At 34.3% G+C, this 24,473-nt stretch overlaps 3 protein-coding genes and 1 non-coding gene across 6 annotated transcripts in view; 2 read left to right on the top strand and 2 right to left on the bottom strand.

Annotated features, from left to right (window-relative positions):
• The first annotated feature begins 1,682 nt into the window (after positions 1 to 1,682).
• On the top strand, positions 1,683 to 1,754 carry TRNAH-GUG (transfer RNA histidine(anticodon GUG)). The gene has a single exon. It is a non-coding gene; the product is annotated as a tRNA-His (tRNA).
• Positions 1,755 to 1,864: 110 nt separating this feature from the next.
• On the top strand, positions 1,865 to 5,100 carry LOC102581918 (dolichyl-diphosphooligosaccharide--protein glycosyltransferase subunit 4A). Its single transcript, XM_006340984.2, has 2 exons — positions 1,865 to 1,964; positions 4,770 to 5,100. Exon 2 carries the CDS (start codon positions 4,770 to 4,772, stop codon positions 4,881 to 4,883), a length of 114 nt encoding a protein of 37 aa, XP_006341046.1. The 5' UTR covers positions 1,865 to 1,964; the 3' UTR covers positions 4,884 to 5,100.
• Positions 4,943 to 14,750, bottom strand: LOC102581148 (uncharacterized). 3 transcript variants are annotated; one of them, XM_006340983.2, is made up of 4 exons: positions 14,684 to 14,750; positions 13,775 to 13,897; positions 7,484 to 7,651; positions 4,943 to 7,138 (listed from the first exon to the last, which is right to left on the bottom strand). In XM_006340983.2, exons 3-4 carry the CDS (start codon positions 7,556 to 7,558, stop codon positions 5,465 to 5,467), a joined length of 1,749 nt encoding a protein of 582 aa, XP_006341045.1. In that variant the 5' UTR covers positions 7,559 to 7,651; positions 13,775 to 13,897; positions 14,684 to 14,750; the 3' UTR covers positions 4,943 to 5,464. The 3 variants fall into 3 exon arrangements, with proteins under 3 accessions (XP_006341045.1, XP_006341043.1, XP_015161461.1); XM_006340981.2 differs by having other exon boundaries at positions 13,780 to 13,897; XM_015305975.1 differs by lacking the exons at positions 13,775 to 13,897; positions 14,684 to 14,750 and adding an exon at positions 9,377 to 10,582.
• A 5,327-nt stretch (positions 14,751 to 20,077) lies between these two features.
• Positions 20,078 to 24,473, bottom strand: part of LOC102584132 (uncharacterized) — a 5,393-nt gene continuing 997 nt past the window's right edge. Inside the window, exons 2-6 of the mRNA XM_015306040.1 lie at positions 23,434 to 23,527; positions 22,858 to 22,871; positions 21,859 to 21,967; positions 21,491 to 21,495; positions 20,078 to 21,327 (exon numbers count right to left, since the gene is read on the bottom strand). Coding sequence (XP_015161526.1) covers positions 20,302 to 21,327; positions 21,491 to 21,495; positions 21,859 to 21,967; positions 22,858 to 22,871; positions 23,434 to 23,527 — 1,248 coding nt within the window. The 3' untranslated portion in view covers positions 20,078 to 20,301. The remainder of the gene's footprint in view (positions 21,328 to 21,490; positions 21,496 to 21,858; positions 21,968 to 22,857; positions 22,872 to 23,433; positions 23,528 to 24,473) is intronic.

Raw genomic sequence — 24,473 nt, 5'->3', positions numbered from 1 at the left:
CCAATAGTAAGGAAATGAAACAAGTACAATATGGGCCCCACAATTATCTTGCAATTTCCACTCAAACTTTACATTCTCTCTCCTTTTGGTTTCATTTTTTTAGCCTTAACTAATAATTTGGGCCCCACGATCCACATGTCAAAAAATGGGTGGAGCCTCTTCCAACTTTGGTTGGTTGGGCCTCACCCATAGTAAAATTTTTCCTTATAAGTATACCTATTATAGATGTAATTCAAACATAAAATATAAACGTAATCATCATGAAAGACAATAACCAAAAAGGGACAAAAGTGGTTAACTCCAACTTAATTCTCTAAACATATATATATATATAATTCGGTTTTTTTTTGGTTTTTCAATTTTTATTTTTTAAAATCCGAAATCAAACCAAAAAAACAAACAAAGTAATTTATTAATTAAAAACCAATCCGAAAAACAAAAAAAACAATCCAAATAAAAATTCGATTTGATTGGTTTGGTTATTCGGCTTAATCCGAATAGTGCACACCCCTAGTGTAAATCACTCACTTTAGGTAAACTATCACTTATTAGTTTAGAAAACACACCTCGTGTGTAATGCACTCACTTTGAAAGTTTGTTTTGGACACTCATATTTTAATAATTACAAAGATATATTGATGCTAAATTACGATGATGATGATAATAATAATAATATATTAAATAAAATTTTATAGGTGGATATTGAGAGTATAGTGTAAGTATGTTTTACTATTATCTTGGGGAGGCAGAAAGATTGTTACTAAAGGACTTTCGGCACAAATACAATGATTTCAGATATGAAGGAGCAAATAGTAACAAAAAAATAATAACTAGTAGAAGAAGTAGTACAAAGCCTATAAGAAAATAATATAACAACAACATAATAATGCAATAGCCGTAAAATATTAAACAAAGGAAAATAGATGTAAGAAACTAGAACTAACAAAAAATAGGCTAGTACAATAAAAGGCACCAACAAGCTTTGAGCCCTCGAAATCATGACAACACTCCACTATCTATTAACCTTCTATCATAATATACGATTTTCAGTACACACACCCTCACATCTAAGGTAATCTCCTAGATAATCTAAAGGCATAATGCATAAACATGACCCTTAACTTGGCTTCAACGGATAACTATGCCCTCCAACTTTGAGTATATGCACAAGTAGACACTTAAACTAGTATAAAATTGAACAAGTAGACATACATATCCTATATGACATAATACACGTCGGACTCCATGTAGGACACAAAATTGTCATGTAAGGTGCCATGTAGGACGAATGTATCTATTTGTTCAATTTTATACAAGTTTAAGTGTCTACTTGTGCAAACCCAAAGTTAAAGGTCATAGTTGCCAACTGACACCAAGCTAAGGGTCATACTTATGTATTATGCTTAATCTAAAGTTATTAGACCTCTTTTTAATTAATTTTTTTGTTTCACCTCTACCTATCTCATGCCTACTACATCCACCTCTCGGACCTCCTTACTAGTGCGTATGGCATCTCCACTTCACATGTCCAAACTATCACAACTTCGCTTTTCACATCTTATTCATCACGGAGACCACTAATTGATGAAGTCTATGATAAAATACATTACTAGTCTTTACATCACATGATCTTTAAAATACTACTCTTAAGTTGTAAAAGTTCCTATATTTTGAAACAAGATGTGGCTGTAGTTTAGTGGTAAGAATTCCACGTTGTGGCCGTGGAGACCTGGGCTCGAATCCCAGCAGCCACACATCTCATTTTTTTTCTTCAAACTCTTAAAACGACGCAGTATAACATACTCAAACTACTAAAACGGTGTCGTTTGATGACCCACCCACCCTCATCAGCACTAGGTTAAATAGCTCCAAAGTCCGATCTAAAGTCTTCACTGACACTCTCGGAGGAAGAAAAATCAAAGATCGTAGCCTTTGGGTTCTTCAAATTCTACACAAATTTCACTGTAAGTTTCATCCTCGCATAATTCAATTTCATTTTTGTTGAATCCTGTTTTTTTTTCAGAAAAAAAAAGAGTACTTTTTGATTGAGCTGATTTTGGTTCGCGATTTATCTTTTAGGGGTTAATTTTTTGTGATTTATTGTTATTTCGTGCAATTGAATGGTTGATCTGTTGTAATTTCGGTAATTCGATAAGGAATGAGGTACATTGTATCAGATTGTATAAAAAGGAGAATTGTTGTTTTGTTTGTGGGTTTACGAAGGAAATGGAATTTGTTGTGATGTGAAGTGAATTATGTAGAAGAACTAGATTATGGATCAAGGGTTCTGGAGGGCTATGAAGATGAAACAGAATGTATAGGGGACTATAGGTTTCATTTCTATAGTGGTTAAGGAGTTCTGCAAACAATGGGAAGAGTTTAATAGGGGTTTTGTTTCGTGTGATGTAAATGTTTGTAAATGGAAAATGTTAATACCTAAATCATTTCGTGGTGTTTACTGACATGAGTTTGGTGGCATATGGTCAATTTTTGTTGATAAGTAGAAGGGAATTAGGAGTAGTTTTGTTGGGAGAGGAGTAATGTTGGTGGTGTTCAATATTAACCTTGTGAGTTTCAAAGATTGAGGATATTGTCTGAATATTGGTGAAATGAGTGATATTTGGTATGAGTGAAGAAGTTTATAGTGTGTTCTGGCTTTATGCACATCAAAAGATTGAAGCTACTTTTCCCAAGTAGGGTTGATTATTTAGCATTTGTACTCGTTAAAAACATTTAAGCTATTGAAGATAGCTAAAGCAGTTTTGCCATAAATATTCTGATCATACCAAACCGATACTTGGTGATGTGGGAAAGATCTTTGTATTTTGGTCAATATTTAGCTCAACTTGGATTATACAACTTGAATTGCTGTCTATCTTTAGCATGAATTAGGTTTTTCTTGGCTTGTATAATCTCCTATGGTCCAAGGGGATGGAGACAATTTGCCCAAGATGGGATCTCAAAGGACATGTTTGGCATTTGTGAAATGATCCTAATTAACTGCTAGAATTAATTGGTGCCCAAAGAGGTGCATTGGATTCAAGCTTAAGAATTAGAAATCCACAGGATTAAATCCCTCCATCCATATAGGCCTCGAAATTATTCCAAACCAATAATGTCTGCAATAAAGTTTCATTTATATAGTGCTTCATGAGATGCAAAAAGTGGGAAGACTCAAGTGGTTTGTTTCATATGATGTAAAACAATGCAAAATGCTTATAGGTGGAATATGTTAACAAGGGAAAATAATTCTTAAATCATTTTCTGGTGTTTGATTGACATGAAGTTTGGTGGCATGCATTATTTTTTTCCCGATAAGTAGAAGTGAAATTACGGAGTAGTCTGGTGGCATACAATAATGATGTAGATTTGGGAGTGGGGTATGTTGGCATTTTTTGATGTTATCTTTGTGAGTCAACGAGTGAAAATATTGCCTAAGTATTGGTGAAGTGAGTGATATTTAGAATGAGTGAAGAAACCTATAGAGTATATTGCCTTAAGCACCTCAAAAGATTATTTAGCATTTCTACTCATGAAAACATTTAAGTTCGATCGCTTAAGCAGTTTTGCCAAGAAGGTTCTGATCATAGCAAATTGATACTTGGTGATGTGGATAAGGTCTTTGCATTTTGCTCAATATTTTAGCTTAACTTGGATCATGCAGCTCAAGTTACTGGTATAGCTTTAGCATGAATCAGGCTTTTCTTGGCTTGTACATTCGCCTATGGTCCAAAGGGATGGATTGCTCAAGATGGGATTTCAAAGGACATGTTTTACATTTCATGTGTACATGATCCTAATTTATAGCTAAAATCAACTGGTATCCAAACAGGTGCATTGGATTCAAGCTTAAGAACTAGAAATCCAAAGGATTAAATCCTGCCATCTATATAGGCCCTGAATTATTCCAACCAATAAATGTCTGGACTAAAGATATAAGAATGAAGACCATGTAGGATAAACAAAAGAGAGGAAGAGGGATGGAGAGTATTAAGTATTTGTTTTAGGATTTCCTTGGAAAGGGAAGAAGGTAATGTGTAATGTGACAGTAACACTTAATGTAATTTGTTCATTAGCCTAAAGTTTTGTTAGACTTTACAAACCACTTCGCTAAAGGATGTTTTGGACTTTATTTGAATGAAAGGGAAGGAAAAGAAAGGAGAAGAGAAGAGAGTAGTAAGTTTAACTTTGCCGTTGGATTGACTTTTAGGAAGAGAAAAGAGGAGATAGATCCATGTACCTTAAAAGAAAGAGCTGGCATGTGTTCATTGGCTCCAGCTTTGCATGTCTCTTGGTTCGCTGGCATCTTAGTTCTTAGGCACTCTTTGGCCAGTTGATAATATATTGTCCTTGTTTTTTTAATTCTGCCTTTTTTTCTGCTGACTTTAGCGTTTGTTAGAGTCTGTTGAACAGCTTGGCTGACTAATCTAGTTGGATGATTTGTCTTCTAGATTGTTAGAACACAGGTGTTAGTTTGAGTGTGTAGCTGCAAAAAACTTGTAAATATGAATTCTAAAGTTGGAGTGATTAAGAATATTTCAGATTGGTAAAGGGAAAATGGGTAGCCAAGAGAAGAGACTCAGCAATAGTCTCCAGATGTTTAAACTTCAGTAAGAATGACGTAAATTTGGAATAGATAGTTGCTTTCTAGTGACTACCTTATCTTTTATTTATCCTTTTCTGGAGTTTTCTTGTTCACATATTATGCGACAAAAAAATGGCGGTTGATTTGTCTAATATGTTTGTTTGTTTGTGCATGAATGTTGCAGATGATTGACGACCAGGACCTGGGTTTCTTTGCCAACTTTCTTGGTATCTTTATTTTTATGCTGGTGGTCGCTTACCATTATGTGATGGCAGATCCCAAATATGAAGGCAATTGAAAGTTGTTATTTTAGAATTAGCTTGGGCAAAAATAGTTATGTTTATTTGCCCTTGGCAGCTCTATATGATAGATATTGAATTTTGATGTGGCGAAACATTTATAATTACTGAGCATGGACTTGTATGTGACTGCTTCTGGTCCATAGAAACTTGGCTAAAACTATTGATCAGTATTCAGTACATTGCTTCAAATAGAGTAAATGATATCTTTTCCTTCCCCTGTTGCTTAATGTTCTAGTAGTGTTTATTGTTCGAAACAAAAGAAATTGCTGTCTCTGTGATTTGCACCTCTAAAGAATTAAACATTAACAGCAAAATCTATTTTGAACTTGCAACATTAATCTAGATTGTTATTATAATATGGTTTTCTTTGTTATGTTATGACCATAAAGTCATTTATAGTTTAAATTGCCTAGATAATTATGTGTTTGATAAAATGTAAAGAAGATTCAAAATAATATATTGCCTTGGATTTAAGGAAACTAGAGAGACAACTATATTAGAGCTACAACTTTATGCTTTTGTGTCCATTGATCATATGGATTTGCTTATAGTAACTTCAGAATCCTGTAGCAGATTCTTATGAACAAGTTGGTTCACCCAAAGGATCTTCCCACTTCACCAATTCTTTTATCGCGTTGTCGATGTCTCTTACTTCCTTCTCCAAAAAGCTCATGCAAAATTCTAAAGAACACAAACAACCGACAATCGTTCCTCTAAGCTCTATACCTGCAATGTCCCTCACTTTACCATTGACCTCGTTTGAGTTCTGAAGAAAAGAACTCAGAATCATCTCCATCTCCTCGTCGTTTCTTGAATACATTACATCCCCCCTTGGACATGATGAATTCCCTTCTTCAAGATCATTCAATATATTCTGCTCTGGCTGGATTTGAGAAGTTTTTAACAGTCTGATAGAAATAATTTTCTCAAAGGAGCTCACTGAAGAGCATAGAGCATCATTAAAATGCTGTAAGTTGTTGTTAATGTATTGTTGAAGCTCCCTTTTATCAGGATAATACCTATCGAACGCTTGAGAGAGGAATTTGATATCACAGGACATGAAGAACAGAACATCTGCCATCTTTGACAAAGACATTTGGAGCTTTTGGTAGCAAGAAATTGGAAAAGGAATAAACCAGAATCTAGGTTCCAAGACTGCATCTTTAATGAACTTTTCCAAGTCTTGGACTTGAGATTTCAGATTCCTTTGCTTCTCCATTAACCCCTTTTGTCTTGAATCAACTACCATGTGTTCAGTGCATTCATTGAGTGTTCCTTGGATTAGATAGAGATGTTTTTTTACTAAAGTTGCTGAACTTGTAGGTTGCAGGATAAGTTCAACAACGACGAAACAAGCTAGTCCAATGAAGGCCTCAGTGAGTCTGTAAATTGCGAATACACTAGGTGGACCATAACTTTTTCTGCCTAAAATCAGTAGTGAACCTATTACTGCTGCTGTTCCCCCTGCTTGAGTGAACATCCTACTATGCCTTAAAAATGTGGTGAAAATTATCCATGGGAGAAGAGATAAGAACCTTATTTGCGCGACTTTTTGAAAAATAGTACAGGCAAGTACACCATACACTGATCCTATAGCTGTTCCTTGTGCTCTTGCATTTGCTTCTGTGAAAATTGCTTGTTTCCTTGTAACAAAGCTGAGGGCTATTGTGAGGCCTGACCAGTAACCATTTTCAATATTAAATAGCAGACCAAGCAACACAGCCAGGCCTAATGAAAGTGAACACTTGAACGCGAATACCACCATTCTCTCATTGATTATTAGCATAGTCCTATCAATGCAGACTCGTCTGCAACACGATCTGTTACTACTACTACTACTTCTTTCTGTTGTGGCTCTAAGTCCTTCGTTTATAGGTGTGATCGTTTCAGAGTCACTCGTGCACATTCTGAAACAAGATAAGAAGAAGAGTGCTGCTTGATCTTGTTTTGTTGGTAAGATTGGTTCATTAGAATGCCTAGAAGAGTACTCCTTCTCAAACTCCCCTTCTGTTACTGAATTATGTGGTAAAAATGATCTTTCTTGCCCCATTATTTGACCAAGAAACATCATAACATGATGTGTGACTTTAAAAAGCTCTTTATCTATCATTCTTGTGGGAAAAATTGGACAAGAAGTTATAGCCAATTCCATTCCTTTCATTGATACATCCATGTTTTGTAAACCAAGTCCTGGATCTGTGAAATTGTGATTCAAGTATCTCAACCAAGGTTTCTCCCATTGCAAACCTTCCTATAAGTATAAGAGGGACCATTTAGATTATTGAACAATAACATGTTCATTTCACGTATGGATACTGAACTTTATTTACGTTATAACAATAAAGTCACAAACTAGCTTTAGACATATTAAAAGTAGAACACCATAAAACTATTGTTACTTGCATTTTGAAGTAACTGAACTTTACCTACTATGACAGTAACAATCAAGTCAGGATAGGTTTTGTCATTATGATCGGTTAAGTTTAGTGACTTTACTGTTATAATGATTAAAGTTAAGTTATTTTTTAATGTGAAAAAGTAATTTAGTAACTTTACTGTTATAGTAGATAAAGTTGAGTGATCGTATTTAACTTACCTCCAAGAATTTGATAGTTTCAAGAAGCTTAGTTCCTGTATCAGTAAAGGGCTTTGTTTGAGAAATTAGCTCCATGGTTATTTGATCATCTTGAGTATGAATGGCTTTCAAATATAAATTTATTCTTCCTGTTGCACTTTCTGCATAAATTTGGTATAATTTTTTCACCTGTCATAATAAATCAATATTTATTACTATATACATATACATTAGCAATCAATATAAATGAATTTTTGGCACTTTTTTTATGGTCCAAATGAATGAATTTTTGGCACTTTAGCTTCGCTTCTGGTCCTACGTCTTATTTATTTGTGACCTCGAGGAGTTGTATGATGTGAAAATCTTTACACGTTTTTCCACAATAGTGACATGACATGATGATGTTATAAATTCAATTATCAAAACATTGAATGAAGTAATGCAACAACTATATATGTGTACAAAACCCCACACATATTTACTCCAAAATGTGCATAATCTCTTTCCCCATGTTTACAATTTTTAATCAAACAGACTGGAAATTAATATCTGTGAAGTTTATATTATGGACCATAAAAGAGTACCATACCATACCAATCAAATTAAATAATATAATCAATCATATTGTCATAAGAATAAGGCAACTTATATCTACCACAAAAAAAAGTGCAGTAGGCATATGTCAAGTTGAACATAAAAAAAAATTATTTTGCTCGGATATCAAAATAGTTTGAGTTAATAAATTGACGATTCATTGACCTCCTTGAATTTTACTTAGTCTAAAACGGTTTGAGTTGAAATGGCTAAATTTAAGTTTTAAATTCTTTGTTTGTTTTTTTATAAATTGTTTGAGTACCAAATAAAAATTTTCTTATTATATATTATGACCATATATAACATATCAACTTAAAAAATGTATTTTTAAAAATATTTAGACAAAAGTTTCTCACGGATTAATTATTGGTTAGTGTATCAATCTAGTTTTAAAATGAGATGAATTAAACAGGTTAAAAAATAAATTGAGTTAACGCTCAAACCTAAATGGATTGAACAAATCATGATGTTATGAGCTGATTTTGTCACCCCTAATTTCACGTGACGAGTTTCTCTCTTTTCTATTGCACTATAGTTATGTAATTCTTTAAAGAACTAAAGTTTGAGCTTAAGATATATACAACAACCGTGAAAACAACATTACAATGAAGTCACTCATAAAGTAACTTCACCAATAATATACGTAAACATAAACATATGTTCATACTGTCACTATATATAAATAATTTAATTTCAAGTTAAAATTAAAATAATTGGTATAATTATTTGTTAAAAAAACATTGATTTATAAATATTTACACCAAATGGACCTTTCCTTGAAGATCCAAATTAACTTAACTTCATTGTTGTAGTTTCATGTCCGACCAGACTAAAAGACAACAACTTTAATTTTCAACTTATAAATTTTATAAAGGAAAAAATAATATTATTATAACAGATAAATTATACCAACTTTGAGCAAATTAAAATAATATACTTAAATGAAGAACTTACGGTTAAAACAAAGTGTTTATATATTTGACTTTTCAACAGCTTAGAAAACCTTGGTTACATCGAAAGTATAAAAACATTTTAGTGGCAATAGATTTTCTTTTAGCAATCGTCAAAATAATTAGCAGCAATTGAGTTAATGTCATTGCATTCAGAATCACTTAAGATTATAATATATATATTTATTAATGTCATAATATAATATAACAACAATAAACAACATAAATTAGCAACTGACAAATTTTGTAGATAAATAACAAAACCTATCACTAATCCTATTTAGCAACGAATATTGGTAAAAAATTATCAAAAAGATTATGTGAAGCGATTTAACGACAGATTAGCGATGAAGTTCATATATATACATACCTCATGATAAGCTAGCCAAGGATAGGGTAGCAACAAAGCTAAGATAGAAGCCAAAGCTCCAAGTAAAGTGCTAAAAGCAATTCTAAGAGGGTGCATCATAGGAGAATTGACATAAAGCCCATGAATAACAGCATCAACATACACTATAACAAATTGTCCAAAGGCAATTCTCTTGCACATTAAGTCGGTACTCTCCGGTAACGCCACCAAAAACGCGCTCACCGCCACCATGAGGGCGGCTACCTCGGGCGAGTAGTGGTCGGTGGCGACATAATTATGAAGCCATAGGCCTAGCATGGAAAGTGGCATGGTTTGAAGTGTGGCAAGACATGCATGCCAACATCCCCTTAGGGCATGGCCTAACGTGGCGTCGGATACTATGAATATCGACGTCACGTAGGAAAAAGAAGGAAATGCTAGTTGCTTCGCAAGAGAAGGTGGACTATAGAGGGTGACACACCCTACTATGATGCATGCTAAGGCGGTTCGAATAGCTGAGTGTAGCCTCATCCACCACATGACACGAGCTCGTTTCGCCACCATGGTAGTTGGCATGATGAGGGTAACAATTAATAATCTAGAAGATTCACCTTCTAGTGACAAGACAACTACTCTCTACACCTATTGCCACTAAACGATTAACAAGACGACTACTTCATGCATACCACTAAATAAGCTAGCTAGCCAGAAAATTCACCTGCCAACAACAAGACGACTAGTACTCTCAACACATCACTAATTAATGGCTAGCCAGGAGATTCACTTGCCAGCAACAAGACGACTAGTACAACACGTCACTAGTTAAATGGTGAACTAGAAGATTCACCTACCAGCAACAAGACAACAACTCTCAGCACGACACTAAATGGCTATATGTCATTCAACATGGTAGTGACAAGATGACTACTTTCATCAACACACCACTAAACGACTATGTATAGACTTTCGCCTTCCAGTAACAAGACGACTACTTTCTAGACACGACTAAATGACTATATGGACATGCACAATGCAAATGTCACAAGAGGAAAATAGGATGAATTTATGTTAGCAGGCTCATGCCAATTTCAGCAGGTTGTTGACAAAGTAGAGAAGTGGTCCTCTCTAGGCTTGAGTAAGGGAAGTATTTATAGAATTGCTAAAGTGTCACACTCATACATTTGGACAATCCAACTTTTTACATCAGTTAAAGAGTAAAACACTGCAAAAAAAACAAAAAAGAGAAGAAAAGAGAGCAAATTAAAGTATCAACTCCTTACATGGAAGGACAAAAGAATATACAGAAGAAAGTGAAGTTATTGCACTCTTCTGGAAAGTTATTTTTTCTTGAGTCGAGGGTCTAAAGGAAAAAGTCGTATGTCAAGTCTATACACTTCACCTTTCCTAGATTTCACTAGTGAAACTGCATTGGATATGTTATTGTTGTTATAATTATAAGTAGTGTTTTGATTATCAAATTCCAAAGAAATGATTAAATTATTATGTCAATCAGAAATAATTATGTAGACCCTCAACAAAACTTGTGAGGCTCTTATGATTACCCTTTCAATGAGGGAACCATTAAATTTTGTGAACCTCTCACTACTCACCATGCCTCATGATTACAACTTAATTATACACTCTTATTTAACATTTAGACAATAAACATATTGTTTTATAATTACTAGATGCTTCAAAAACTTCGGAAACAATCTCGATCGACTATTTATAAAATCACACTGAATATGTTGTTGTTATTGTTCAAAAACTTAAAAAACTCTTCACAAACTTTTAAGTACAAGGGTCTATCAGACCATTTCGCCAATAAATAAAGTCATTTCTACTAAAGAAGATAGAAAAACAATTAATCTTGAGGTCTATTAATTATTACATCAATGACAATGATGTACTAATAATTATACTTTTTGCATATTTTTTTTGTTTCTTCCCATCTTTGGCATTGCACTTCTAATTTTGATAAAATCCAAAGAAAATGGCCAAACACACTGGCCATTTTATGAGGCACAACAAATTAAAAGTTTATTCCAAGAGTCTTGGAGCTAGGATTGTTAATTAACAAATCATCAATACTTTAAAATATTCATAAGAGTGAGATGGTGTGAAGATGACATTTTATTTTAATTTGAAAAGAAAAAGTCATTTTCCATTTATATTACATTGTTATATAGAATTTGAATAAACCAAAGTTAAAGAGAAATTTTATGGTATTAATCACTCAAGGGAAAATGTTCAATTTTTTCTCCTAAACTTTGCAAAATAAGTCTAGATATGTCATATGCCCTTCATTATTAATAGTTAAGAGTCATATATATAAATACTCATGCCATATAATGAATTAGAATTTCCTCTATGAATATATAATTGGGGTCAGATATGATCATATCGTTATAAAAATGAGCTAGATTTGCTTTTATGAATTAACGATCAAACTTTCCAACATATGGAGTAATCTTTTACAGAGGGAAGGGTAACTTTCGAAATGGGTATAGACGATCTCTCATATAGAGAAATCAAATATAAAAGGGGTTAAATATTCAATTTTTTACGCGTAAAATGAAAAAGTTATAATACTAATAATTAGGATTAATAAAATAAATAAACCAAATTAAATTTGTCTAACTTGTAGCTCTTCCTTTTGGCAATCAAATAAATAATTATGTGATACGACAAGTAATCACCATTAGTACAACTAAGCTTTACCAATTAAATTCTACCAAAATTTAAATAAAGCAGGCCAACCAATTAATTCTTCACTCCTATAATTGAGTACAATATCGATAAATTTAAAATTTGAACTTTATGAATTCTTGTCTTTAATTAGGACGATGATCCCAAATATTAGTTATTAAATTCTGAATTTAATATTTTGTATATATTATGATATCTTAACACAAAATACACCACGTTGAAATCAAAATTAGTATTGAATTTTATTGAATCTACATTAATCTCTTGTAAATAAAGGTGTCAAAATTTTTATAAGAAAAAAGTTACTATTATTTTTAAAATTTTAGTACCTATAATCCACACACAAAAGTTAATTTTTGACGCAAAATATAATGTTAGATTTTTCACAATCTTGTCCAATTATTTAAAATGGAATTAATTCCCTTTTTTGCAAGGTACATTATAATAGAATGGACATTAATGTCGATATATTCAACTTGTGTGTCATTATTGTCCAAGAATTCATTTGGTGTATGGCATCTATACATCCACAAACCTTTTTAAAGTTATAATTGGTTCTAGATTAATAAAACGTACATATTCAATGAACTTTTAAGATATATATAAGATTTAATCAAAATTCATGCATCCAATCGAATCTGTAACTGACTAACTCCGTCACTTATAAGTATCCAGAACCTATTGTCTGAATCCCCGTCTATTCCAGACTCGCGTCCAATGAGGGTAAAGCACTTTCTACAAAGAAGTTCTTGATTCTCACGATTCGAACTTGAGATCTTTGGTGAAAGGTGAAGAAATCTAACTATTGATCCCAGTTCCCACTACTCTCGTGATGATAATATAAGTCATAAAATTTATTATAAGCTTGATGTATGTATGAGTAAAGTATGTATGTATGATGTATGTATGCAATTAATTCCCAACAAGCTTAGAAAGGTATTTTTGCAAACCCTATTCAATACTATTTTGTTTTTTCTTTATTCTTCTGAATGTTATGTATAATGTATTACTCTTAATTTTACTTTTTTTGTTATTGTTATTATATTTGTATTCCTTTATCTCAGACGGCTTGAATATGCTTTATTTTAAGCTAGTGATCTAACGAAAACAACCTCTCTATCTATACAATTTAGAAATAAAGTTTATATACACTTATCTTTTTTAGTCTCTAGCTACTTGTCAAATAGGCAGTGTTAGCGGTCTCGAGGAAAGGTACGAAGTCACTCGACTGAAAGGAGAGGAAAAAAAATCAAGCTCTGTCAGTCAAACCTCTTCATCTCATAAAGCGGTATTTCATCTCGTAAAGCAGTATTTCTCTCTTTTATCATCTATTCAAGGACATAGTACTGGTGACTGACCCCAATTATTAAATGTAGGACATTTACATTGAACTTTCCTACTCAATTGTCTTAATTCCCTCTTTGCTAGGGAATGTAAATTAAGCCACATAATCTTATTATTATTAATTATTATTATATGATTTGTACTAGTCCTGACATTTATCATTTTGCTGCATATAACAAATACGTGGCTTCTCGAACTTTCCTCTATACTTATTGATGACTGAATTAATTATTCTCATTTATAAGGGTGGCAATATCAACTCTACGGGTTGGGTCATAATCCGCCCAAATGTGACTCAACCTACATGACTTGTCTACTTGTAGAGCCAGCATTTATCAAAGTGGAGCAAAGAATTATATACATCACCTGACCTCACACGGGAGATTCCGAGTTGAGTGATTCTCCTCCAAAACACTCTACATGACCTCATACGCGAGGTCTCTTGAGCCGAGTGATTATCCCCCAAAAAAACTGTTCATGTGTGATGTTCTGAAAACGAAAAACATGTGAGTTAGTAATTAGAACCCATTGTGAGGTGCAACGAGTATGTGGACAGTAAGTGAGTAAACAGTAGGAACGATACAAAGATATGGTTGCAGTGTCTTGTAGAGATTGTGAATATATTCCTAATAATATGAAGGAATTGCAATACAAACAAAACTCAATGTTTAGATGCAGATATCATTCGATTTCCACATATGCAAAGAGTGAACTGTAACTGATGCAGAAAGTTAAATAAACGAACAACAACATGCCTAGTGTAATCCCACAAGTGAGGTCTGGAAAGTGTAGGATGTACGCTGACCTTATTCCTACCTTTGTGGGATATGGAGGTTGTTTTAGATAGACCCTCGACTCAAAAGAGAAGTTAGGGAAGCAGTGTTGCAAGAAAATATGACAGCAAACTAACAAGATGCAAGACAAATGAAGCAACAAATAGTAATATACATTGAAGAATAAGAAACTACGTGACTACTAAAAGGAGGAGAGATGAGGCTAGCCCTCTGCCTCTACCACATAAAGTGCGACAACACTTGATTACCTACTAACCTTCAACAAGGTGTTATTAGATAAAAAAATTGCAAGTAAAATAAAAGGATCATTTTTCAGAGGCAATAAATAAAATGTTCTTTTGACTATTTTCCTTTCCTGGCAACCAAACAACACCTATCAAATAAAAAGTTCCTTTGACAAGTTTCTTCCATAAACTTCACCTCTAAAATACTAAATTTGAATGATGAATACATTCAAGAACAAAAGAGAGTGACCATGTACCTGTGTCCTGCTCCGCGTTGCGATGGTAGGAGCACTGAGAGGTAGCAAGTACGGTAGAATGGTAGAGGTGTGACTAAACTGGTTCAGACACCACCGTTGATAGAGAGAGGGAGAGAATTGAAGACTGGTATTCAAAATCGTCACTGATTTCTGTCATTCTGCATTCCATAGCCATTGTTCAAATGTGGAATATAATCACCCTTGGTGACGATTTTGAAGCATGACTAAACTTCAAACTTTTAACAGGAAGTACTAGGTTGAATTAATATTGCAACACTTGTTATCAGTAGAGTAAAACTAACCTGTCTCACGAGTCAAGACGGTCTAAACCCAACTCACATTCCCTATTGGTGGTCTAAAGAAGAACAAGCCATTTGGTCTAGTTGCGAAGTGGTAGGCATGCAAAAAAGTTTAAAAACTTGCTTCAGGTTAAATAATGGTAACCAAATAGGGTACCCATGAAACCTTTACGCTTTACCAACGGGCAACATGGCTATTCTCAGTAACTTTCTTTCTTCTTCTTTTTTTAATGATAGTAGTGTTCGGACCAACTTGCACCCCCTCGACTATTCCACCAGGTACCTGCTAGGTTGCTACCTCCCACCAATAGAGACACTGATTAACTCTGACTACCAAGACTTGTCCAGATGCGAAGAAATCACATCGTGCTTTTTGCCTCCAATATCTCATGGTTCTCCACCTACTTCATTGACCACTAGGCTATACCCTTGAATGCTAAACAATTGGTTTAGCATCTTGTACGACATCAATTAAGTATGTTTGAAGTATCACATTTGCTTACATCAAAAAAAAGTTAATGTTTGAAGTATCTTGTTTGGATTAAAATTTCACTTTCTTTTCACGCCTGTACGCGTGAGGATTACTTACTTCTAGTTGTTTTACATAGTTTCCAAAAATTACAATTTCAGTTAGTTACCAAAACTTTGTTTCCCAATCCTTTTCTAACTAGGACTAGGAGTAATTACTACACACATTTTCCAAATATTCCATTAAAAAAGTTCCCAAAATTGTTTTCCATTACCTATTATATACAAGTCACCGATACAACTGAGTATTTGGGTGTCCGCATCAATTGGGAAACAGCAATGCTGATAATCCTAGTGTTGCTCAAGAGATGGAATTAAACATCGAGAAAGATGATATTTTGATGGTTGGGACGGACGGGATGCTTGATAATATGAATGATAGTGAAATTGAAGAAATTGTTCGGAGAGCGATCAACAAGAATTTGAAAGCAAGGGAGTTGGCTAAGAAAATTGTTAACGTTGCATTGTACAACTCATTGGATGGATTTGCAGATACACCACATGCAAGAGCATCTAAGGGACGACATAAAGGAGGAAAAGTTGATGATATTACTGTTATTGTTGCTTATATACAATAAAAATAAATTCAATTTTGATGTAATAGAAAAATAGAATGTATTTGTTACGTTGCCTATTATGAAGCACAAAATGTAATGTGCAAACTTTATTGTATAATACAAATGTTATATTTCAGATTTCATCGTATTTTGGAACTACTCTGCTATTTTGGTATTTCATAAATTTGCAAGATTTATTAATTCAAGAGAACACACTATTTCGACCCACACTATTTCAGGGGTTTAAACTACACATTGTGCCTACATCTCTTCAATTTAAATTATTACTCTTGATTTCTAATATATACTGTGGGAAAATTTCACAGCTAATAAACTTACTGTAATAGTGAATGTTGGAGTCCCACATCGGTGGGTTAAGGGTTGCTCGGTCTCCTTATATGGTCTTACAATCCTCCCCTGATGAGCTAACTTTTGGGATTGAGTTAGGCCTAAGGTTCATGAGGTATGGGTTCACGGGAAACCCAGTGAGAACCCATTTATTATTTTACGTTAACTTGAAATAATTAATATGAACCCATACACTTCAAAACCTGGAACCGCCTCTGGCTCCGAATGTCCAATCCTGGCCATGCGGGGTGTTGGAGTCCCACATGAGTGAGTTAAGGATTACTTGGTCTATTTATATAGTTTTGAACAATCCTCCTCTCATGAACTAACTTTTGGGTTGAGTTAGGCTCAAGATCCATTTATTTACGGTGAAAAGAACTTAAATCGTGCATTTTTCCTAGCTATAGATAAAGACGAGATAAAATTTCCTACATCATCTACATAGACACAAAATCAGCATCACTACCATAGAGGAGCAACGGGTAGCAGTGATACTTCACATGTACTGGCATAGAAGATCATAGATAGCCCTCTGCACATAATTCTATCCAGAAATACATAATCTTAGGCAGGCAATTGCTTAGAAACTATTTTTAACTACCAAGAAAGCAATACTAATTAGTAAAAATGAAATTTTATTTTAGTACCTTCTATCTCTCCAGTAGCGCATATCCCTTTCTTCACAGGATTCCTTCTCTGGATGATTATCACTCACTCTCTTCTGTTTCTTCACGATGACTTTTCAGAGAAATATGATGAAGTTTCTTATGCCTTCATTGACATTTTCTGCTTCAGTAAATGCAATCTCTCCTTCACTCTCAGTATCTACACCTGTTGAGCTTCAATTTGTTGAACACTATACTTTCACCTCTTGAATTCGATATATTTTCAAAGACCTCTACTAGAAACTTCTGCTGCAAACTTTTTAACTGATTTGTTCCCTTCAGTAGTATTTTCGGCTTTTCGCAGTTTCAACTTCGACATCTTTATGAAATGCTGAATAGGTTAACCTTGGAGACTGAGACTCCCACATTTATTTTTGGCATAAGCTACTCTGCATATTATCCTAGGCTGGTTCTTCTTCCTTCTACAATTGTTGCAAAATCAACAATGTAATAAAAAATTCCCAATCTTATCAATAGTTTCATAGTCATCCTTCAATGCCTCAAAAGGCTCATCTATAAATTTCTTTTTTTACTGTTATCCCCTGGTAGAAAAAGAGCATTTTCATGATCTTTAAAGGATTTTGAGAATGTGCCAGAGTTGAAGTTTCAGGGTCTGCCCCTATTTGATCAGTTTTTCTTGACATGTTGATCAAGTAGAGCTGATTGAATCTCCAATACCAACACTAAGGAAGCAAGAGATGCAAGCGCAAACAAATTACGAGGAACCTGTCATCAGTTATAGCTGATTGATCTCCAATTCCTTCTCCTTTCCTGTCATGAAATGAAATGTTGACATAAAGGAAGAGCTGCACCAGCAAGAGGATAAAGAGAAGTCCTGGAATCACTAAGCTACTTTTCAGTTTGCTCATCCATTTGTTTCTAGCTCCTACACTGACTAGACGTCTCCAAACATATAGCGAAATAGAAAACTTGGAAGTGTTCATCAATCAAATTTAAAGATTTATATTTGATATCAAGAATATTTGTCCCGAAGTACACCCAGACAACACATCATATAGCTGAATACCAAGTGCTTGATAAACAATTACTCCTTCGCTTTCAATTTAAATGGCATTGCAACTCCCTCTTGTCGATAGGACGCAGTGTTTATGAAGAAAAGAAAAAACTTATGAAACATGTGGTGTTAAACATGTCATAACATTTGTTTGGCCAGAAAAGCTTCTCATAAAGGATAAAAATGAGAAGTTCAAATTAAATAGTTTTAAAAGCTGTTTTTTTATTTTGAAGGAAAGGACTAAAAAGCAAATGTTGTCACATAAAACTGGAATGGAGGGAGTATCATTCATATACTATTTGCCGCAATACTATTGTCTAAGCAAGAGGAAAAATCTGGACAGAAGTAGCCATTTACTAATGGTCCATGGAAGGGAGAATTATCGATTGTGCCCTCAGGGCTTAGATGCCCTTTCCTGTGTGAAATTATACATTGGATGAATCTCTTATTGGAAGATGAGATAATTACCAGTAAAATCGAACCACGTCTCAGCTTGATAGCAACTAGTTACATAGGTCAGCAATTATAGAGCTCAAGAGAGAGAAACAAGGTAGATAAGCAGCAAGATTCAAACAATTTGTACTTTGGTACCAAATATATCATGCCAAAGATGCAATAGCATTACAATTTATGATGATAGGAGGATATGGGACTAGGCTAATAGTAACTTCTTAGTAGGGGTGTGCAAAGACTAGTTTAACCGATAAACAGAACTGAAAAAAAAAATTATTGGTTTCTTGGCGTTGTTGTTTTCTTTATGAAGCCATTAGTTTGGTAAGGTACTACCCATCAATGTAAACTATGAACTAGACATGTTTTTCTTTTTGAGAGATTGCTAAAATGTTACTGCATCCAAGTTTGCTACTTGACCATAAAGAAACAAGTTTGTTTTAGCAATAACGTATTTGAATTTGCTTCTGCATGTAGTTTGTGTAGAATTTATGCATGAAGCCAGTGTATATATGAAAAATTGCAAATAAGGAAGAACAAAAAAATTAAAGGAGCATTTTTTCAATGGTTAAGCCAAAAATCGAATTGTCAAGGACCAAAAATTGATTAACCGAAAATTGTTAACAAATACATTATTGGTTTGGTTATCGGTTTAGCGTGTTTATAAATCGAAAAGAACTTTCAAGGACCAAAAATTGATTAACCGAAAATTGTTGACAAATACATTATTGGTTTGGTTATCGGTTTAGCGTGTTTATAAATCGAAAACCGATAAACCAGACTGGACATAACCGACCAATAAGCACCCTACTTCTTACTTTAGTTACAGACAAGGAAAAACTTGTGTTGACGATAAAAATGATAAGACTGAGCACTTTTGTAAGTTCTATAATGCATAAAAAACTTTAAAAGTGCTATATATTTGGGACAGTTCAACAAATTAGCACCGCATAGAAATCAAGTAATGTTATATTTAAGCTAACATTCCAACTCCAGGGGGTTGACCCGCAGCCGCTACCCTTTGGGTGCGCACAGGGTAAAACCCCCGCTCCTATGCAATAGATCGCAAACCACATAGGAGAGGTAACCCGCACTAGGTAAGCCTGGTGTGACGAGCTCGACCTAGAAGGCAAACTCCTTGCTTTCGTTGGCAAGGGGTTTCGAACTTGAGACCTTCAACATGGAAGTCCCATTCCCAAACCACTGGACCACCCCGAAGGGTGTGTCAGTTCATTAATAGCAACACTAATACTGGTCTTCAACCATTACAGGTTCCAACAAACGGATGTAGGTAATTTGGAACATACTATCGGTGAAATACACTGTGCGCAGAGTTAAAGTATGGAAACCAGATGCAAACCTTATGCTGTGGAACATTCTCTTTGCCTATGAAGATAGGAACTTGTTTTAACGAATGAGGTTTTGCATTTCACATTCGCTTGCATCTCATATGTGGGGACTAATCTTCACATAAATTGGTTGTTCCCAACTTCATTAGACCTTGAGAAAAGGCAAAGAAAAAGAATTAAGAATGCTTATATCATTATGCTGAGCAAACCTTGTCGCTACTGTCTAGTTAAGAATTTGAAAGAAACAAAACAACAGATTCTGAATGCTTTCTAGCACATGAAAAAATTTACTTCACTATCATATTTACATTAGCCAACACATTATCTAGCACAGGAAAAATCCCTTCACTACTATATGCTACTACCAAAAAAAAGAAAAAGCTGAAAAAAGATAAAGAACACATATTTCAAACACTAGCCTCCAACATGTTACGTGTGCGCTTACAATGCTGATGGTCCAAAAGGGGTGAATAATGCAAAGGATAGACAGCTCGGCAAGTTGGGCAAGTGTTGTTCTTGGATAGCCATGGGAGGAGACAGCTTGTATGAATCATGTGCGAACAACAAGTTGTAATCACTTCATTCTCGTCTTTAAGCTCTTCTTGACAAACAGGGCAAGTCTCATTCATTGGATCTTTGATGCTAATAGCTGGACTTGAACACCAAGATCTATAGCATGGCGGGACTTCGACAAATCCACTGGCTACATCCACCGCAATGGGCGGTTTCATTGGATAACCCTCACCTTCACCCGTACATTCCCTAAACATGTCAATATATTCAAGGACATCCTCAGTGTATTTACAAAATGGATCATTCCTATCATCAGCAGCACTCACATTGCGCACAGTGACAACCTCCTCCTCTTCCTTGTCGTCATTCTCAAACCGGCAATACAATGGGGCATCAGGAGGATACCCTGTGAAATTGGGGGACGTGTCAAGATCAACTTTATCAGTAAAATTGACACAGCGAGTCTGGAAGATTTCAACGACAACTACGTAAGTCCGCCTTGGCAGTGGCAGTAAAGCTTGAGAATTTTGAAACTCAGTGAAAAGGCAAAAAGAGATGTCGTCCCCCAATTGTTTGATAGTTTGCGGCAGAAACTGAAGAGTAGCAGAAACAAGCAAGGAACCCAATGACGTTTCTCTGTTCCGTAGCTTTGACAGATCAAAAGGGATGACAGTAGAACACTTCTTCTCCTCAAGTGTGTAGCGGCTGTACTTAGATTTATAACAACCACATTCACAAGGGTGAAACATCATGAATGTACTTCTGATTATGAACAAGCATAAGCCTTCAGACTGTGAAATCTGGTTCCTCGCTGGCTTTTCGTTCCATAAGAAAAGCCGAAGTGACTTGCAGTCAGCAGTTTCAATGATTCTCTCCATTGAAACTTGTTGATTTTGCTTATCAAAATGCAGAGATAAGCACTAATGGAGAAATATTTATAAAGCGCTTAACTTAATGAAGTTTCCTAAAAAGGTACTTGTATATTACACATATGCACAGTCAAGTTAATCCTAAAGTTGTTCTAATCCAAGTTCCATAAAAAAAGATTAACTTGTCCATGCCAACTTGGATGGCCCATCATACACTCCCTGACCACTTTATTTGTCACGTTTTTTATTTACGTGTTACTTAATAAATTATGTGTTTTAATTGTCATATCCTTATTTATTATTTTTAATTATTTAAAATAATAATCTCTCTTCAATAAATAAAAAGAGAGTTAATCTAAATAATCACAATATTGGATTAAGTGTATATGTTCTTCACTTATGTTTGTATCATGTTTATAACTTTCAAAAATAATTATTACTAAGGACAAAATGGAAAGAATGTACTCAATTATATCTTCGCTTTCTAAAATGACAACTATTTTGGACTATATATATTTAGGGCCCATTAAGCCATGTGAAATGAAATTATGATTTGAAATCATATGAGATGAAGTTGAGTACCAAATGCTTGATAAAACAATCGGCATTCTCTTTTTTGAGATAAAATATTGATTCGAAGTATGAAATGTATAGTGTAAGCAAGAGGAAAAATCTGGACAGCAATGTCCTTCTATTGGTTGATCCTTAGAAGGGAAAATATTGTATTGTTGCCCCCATAAGCAGACATTGATGCCCCTTCTATGAAAAAATATCAATGGTTGAATCTGTTGTTAAAAGAAAAGACATTTACAAGATAAAATCATACTCCCTCCCGTCCCAATTTAAGTGTCTTAGTTTGACTAGACACGGAATTGAAGAAACTTTAGAATCTTGTGGTCTTAAATTAAAGATATGTATAGTCCTTTAAATCTTGTGGTCTTAAACTTGCCATGTAGAATGTTGGAATTGGAAAACTTGCTAAATATAGAAAGAGACACTCTTTTTGGGACAAACCAAAAAGGACAGTAAGACACTTGAATTGGGACGGAGGGAGTACTACATTCCAGCTTTACAGTAACCAGTTACATAGATAAGCCATTATAAAGCTCAACAGAGAGAAACTATACAGCTTAGCAGCTGAATTCCAGGAGTTTATACTTTAGTACCAAACATATCATGCAAAGATGGGATAGAATTAACTGCAAAACTCAGGTCAAGTTAATTTTAACATCAACTGCCATGACTAAGGGCTCATCCAGACTCTATTAAACTTGCACTTCAACCATCCACTATAATATTCATATGATTAAAATGAATGTTTAAAAAAAAACACTTGTGATGATTGGAGAAATACAGTTTACACAGCGTTAAAGTAATCAAAAGCAGATGCAAACCTTATACTGTGGAACATACCGTTTGCATATGAAGATAGGAACTTGTTTTAACACATGAAGTTCTGCATTTCACATTCGCTTGCATCTCAAACGCGGGGACTGATCTTCACATAAGTTGGTTCACTAGACCTTGAGAAAAGGCAAACAAAAAGAATTAAGAATGCTTAAATCGTTATGCTGAGCAAACCTTGTCACTACTGTCTAGTTAAGAATTCGAAAGAAACAGAACAACCAGATACTGAATGCCTTCTAGCACATGAAAATCATTACTTCACTACCCTTCGGGTGGCCAGTGGTTTGGACTTGGGACTTCCATGTTGGAGGTCTCAAGTTCGAAACCCCTTGCCAGCGAAAGCAAGGGGTTTGCTTCTAGGTCAAGCTAGTCGCACCGGGCTTGCCTAGTGCGGGTTACCTCTCCTATGTGGTTTACGAGTTATTGCATAGGAGCGGGCGTTTTACCTTGTGCGCATCCAAAAGGTAGCTGCTGGGGTTTTCCTTGTCATAAAAAATAAATCATTACTTCACTATCATATTAACATTAGCCAACACATTATCCAGCAAATGAAAAATCACTTCACTACAATATGATACTACCAAAAAGAACACATTTTTCAAACATTAACCTTGACAGTCCAAAAAGGGGTGAATAATGCAAAGGATACACAGCTAAACAAATTGGGATAGTGTTGTTTATTGGGAAAATCCCAACTTCACCCGTATAATCCTTTTTAACATGTCAAGATACTGAATCAGCAGCACTCACCAGGAAGATATCCAGTGAAACTGGGAGAAGCATAATCTTGAAATTCAGTGAAAAGGAGAAAAGAGATATCTCCCCCCAACTGTTTGATAGTATGCTGCAGAGACAAACAAGGAACCCAATAAAGCTTCTTTGTACCGTAACTTCGGTAGATCAAAAGGGCTGCAATAAAATACTTCTTCCCCTTATTTGTATGGTTTTCATGACGAGTAGAGCTACTATGAAAAGCTACTGGTGAAACATAAAATTTGGATGGTTGTTACTATTATTTCGTAATATATCGTATTGGATTGCGTTGTTATGTGTTGTTGTTGTTATAGAATGTTACACATTCATAATTTGAACGATAAATCTACAAGAAAAGTAAGGTTTGCGTAGAGCTACTATGGAAATGTAAGGTAAAAAGATGAAATGTAATTATTAAATAATAAATAAAGACAAAATGAGAAGAAAATATTAAGGTAATGATGCGATCACACCAAATCGGTCATTACATAAAATGGGTTTTTTCGTCGTTACCTAATGATGAACTTAAACGATATGATACGATACAATAGAATTTAAGTAATAATTCAAACAAATATTGTATTTAAACTAACAAAACAATACAATACAATACAACGAGTAACAACCATCCAAATAAGATGTAAAGTAATAATGTGATTATTGGGATTCTTCTTCGTTATCTAACAATTGATTTAAATGATACGATATGATTATAGAATTTAAGTAACAATCAAAATAAACATTGTATTTAAACTAACAATACAATAAAATACATCAGGTAACAACCATCCAAACAAGGTGTTAATGGCGAAATATTTATAAAGCGCTTAACTCAATGAAGTTTCCTGAAAAGTTACTTGTATGGGATGTTTACATCAAATAATTAAGAGCAACTTTCACATATAACAAACACAAAATTCATATTTGTATGTTATAACAAAGTTTGCATAATTGCGCTCCATAGCAAACATATATATGTATAATTCGCTATACATATACAAAGAAAGCAATTGTATACAAAAGATCAATTGTATAAT

Source organism: Solanum tuberosum, unplaced genomic scaffold, assembly GCF_000226075.1.
Source record: "Solanum tuberosum cultivar DM 1-3 516 R44 unplaced genomic scaffold, SolTub_3.0 scf00021, whole genome shotgun sequence".
Lineage (NCBI taxonomy): Eukaryota > Viridiplantae > Streptophyta > Magnoliopsida > Solanales > Solanaceae > Solanum > Solanum tuberosum.
The sequence above is the reverse complement of the archived record's forward strand: the minus strand, read 5'-3'. Positions and strand labels throughout refer to the sequence as shown.

Bases quoted from the DNA above. Each gene is read 5' to 3' on its own strand.
- LOC102581148 (XM_015305975.1), bottom strand. From the start codon at position 9,931: ATGCCAACTACCATGGTGGCGAAACGAGCTCGTGTCATGTGGTGGATG. The intron at 7,652-9,376 runs GTATGTATATAT...TTATTATGACAG, and splicing joins CTTGGCTAGCTTATCATGAG to GTGAAAAAATTATACCAAAT. The intron at 7,139-7,483 runs GTAAGTTAAATA...TTATACTTATAG, and splicing joins AAACTATCAAATTCTTGGAG to GAAGGTTTGCAATGGGAGAA.
- LOC102581918 (XM_006340984.2), top strand. From the start codon at position 4,770: ATGATTGACGACCAGGACCTGGGTTTCTTTGCCAACTTTCTTGGTATC.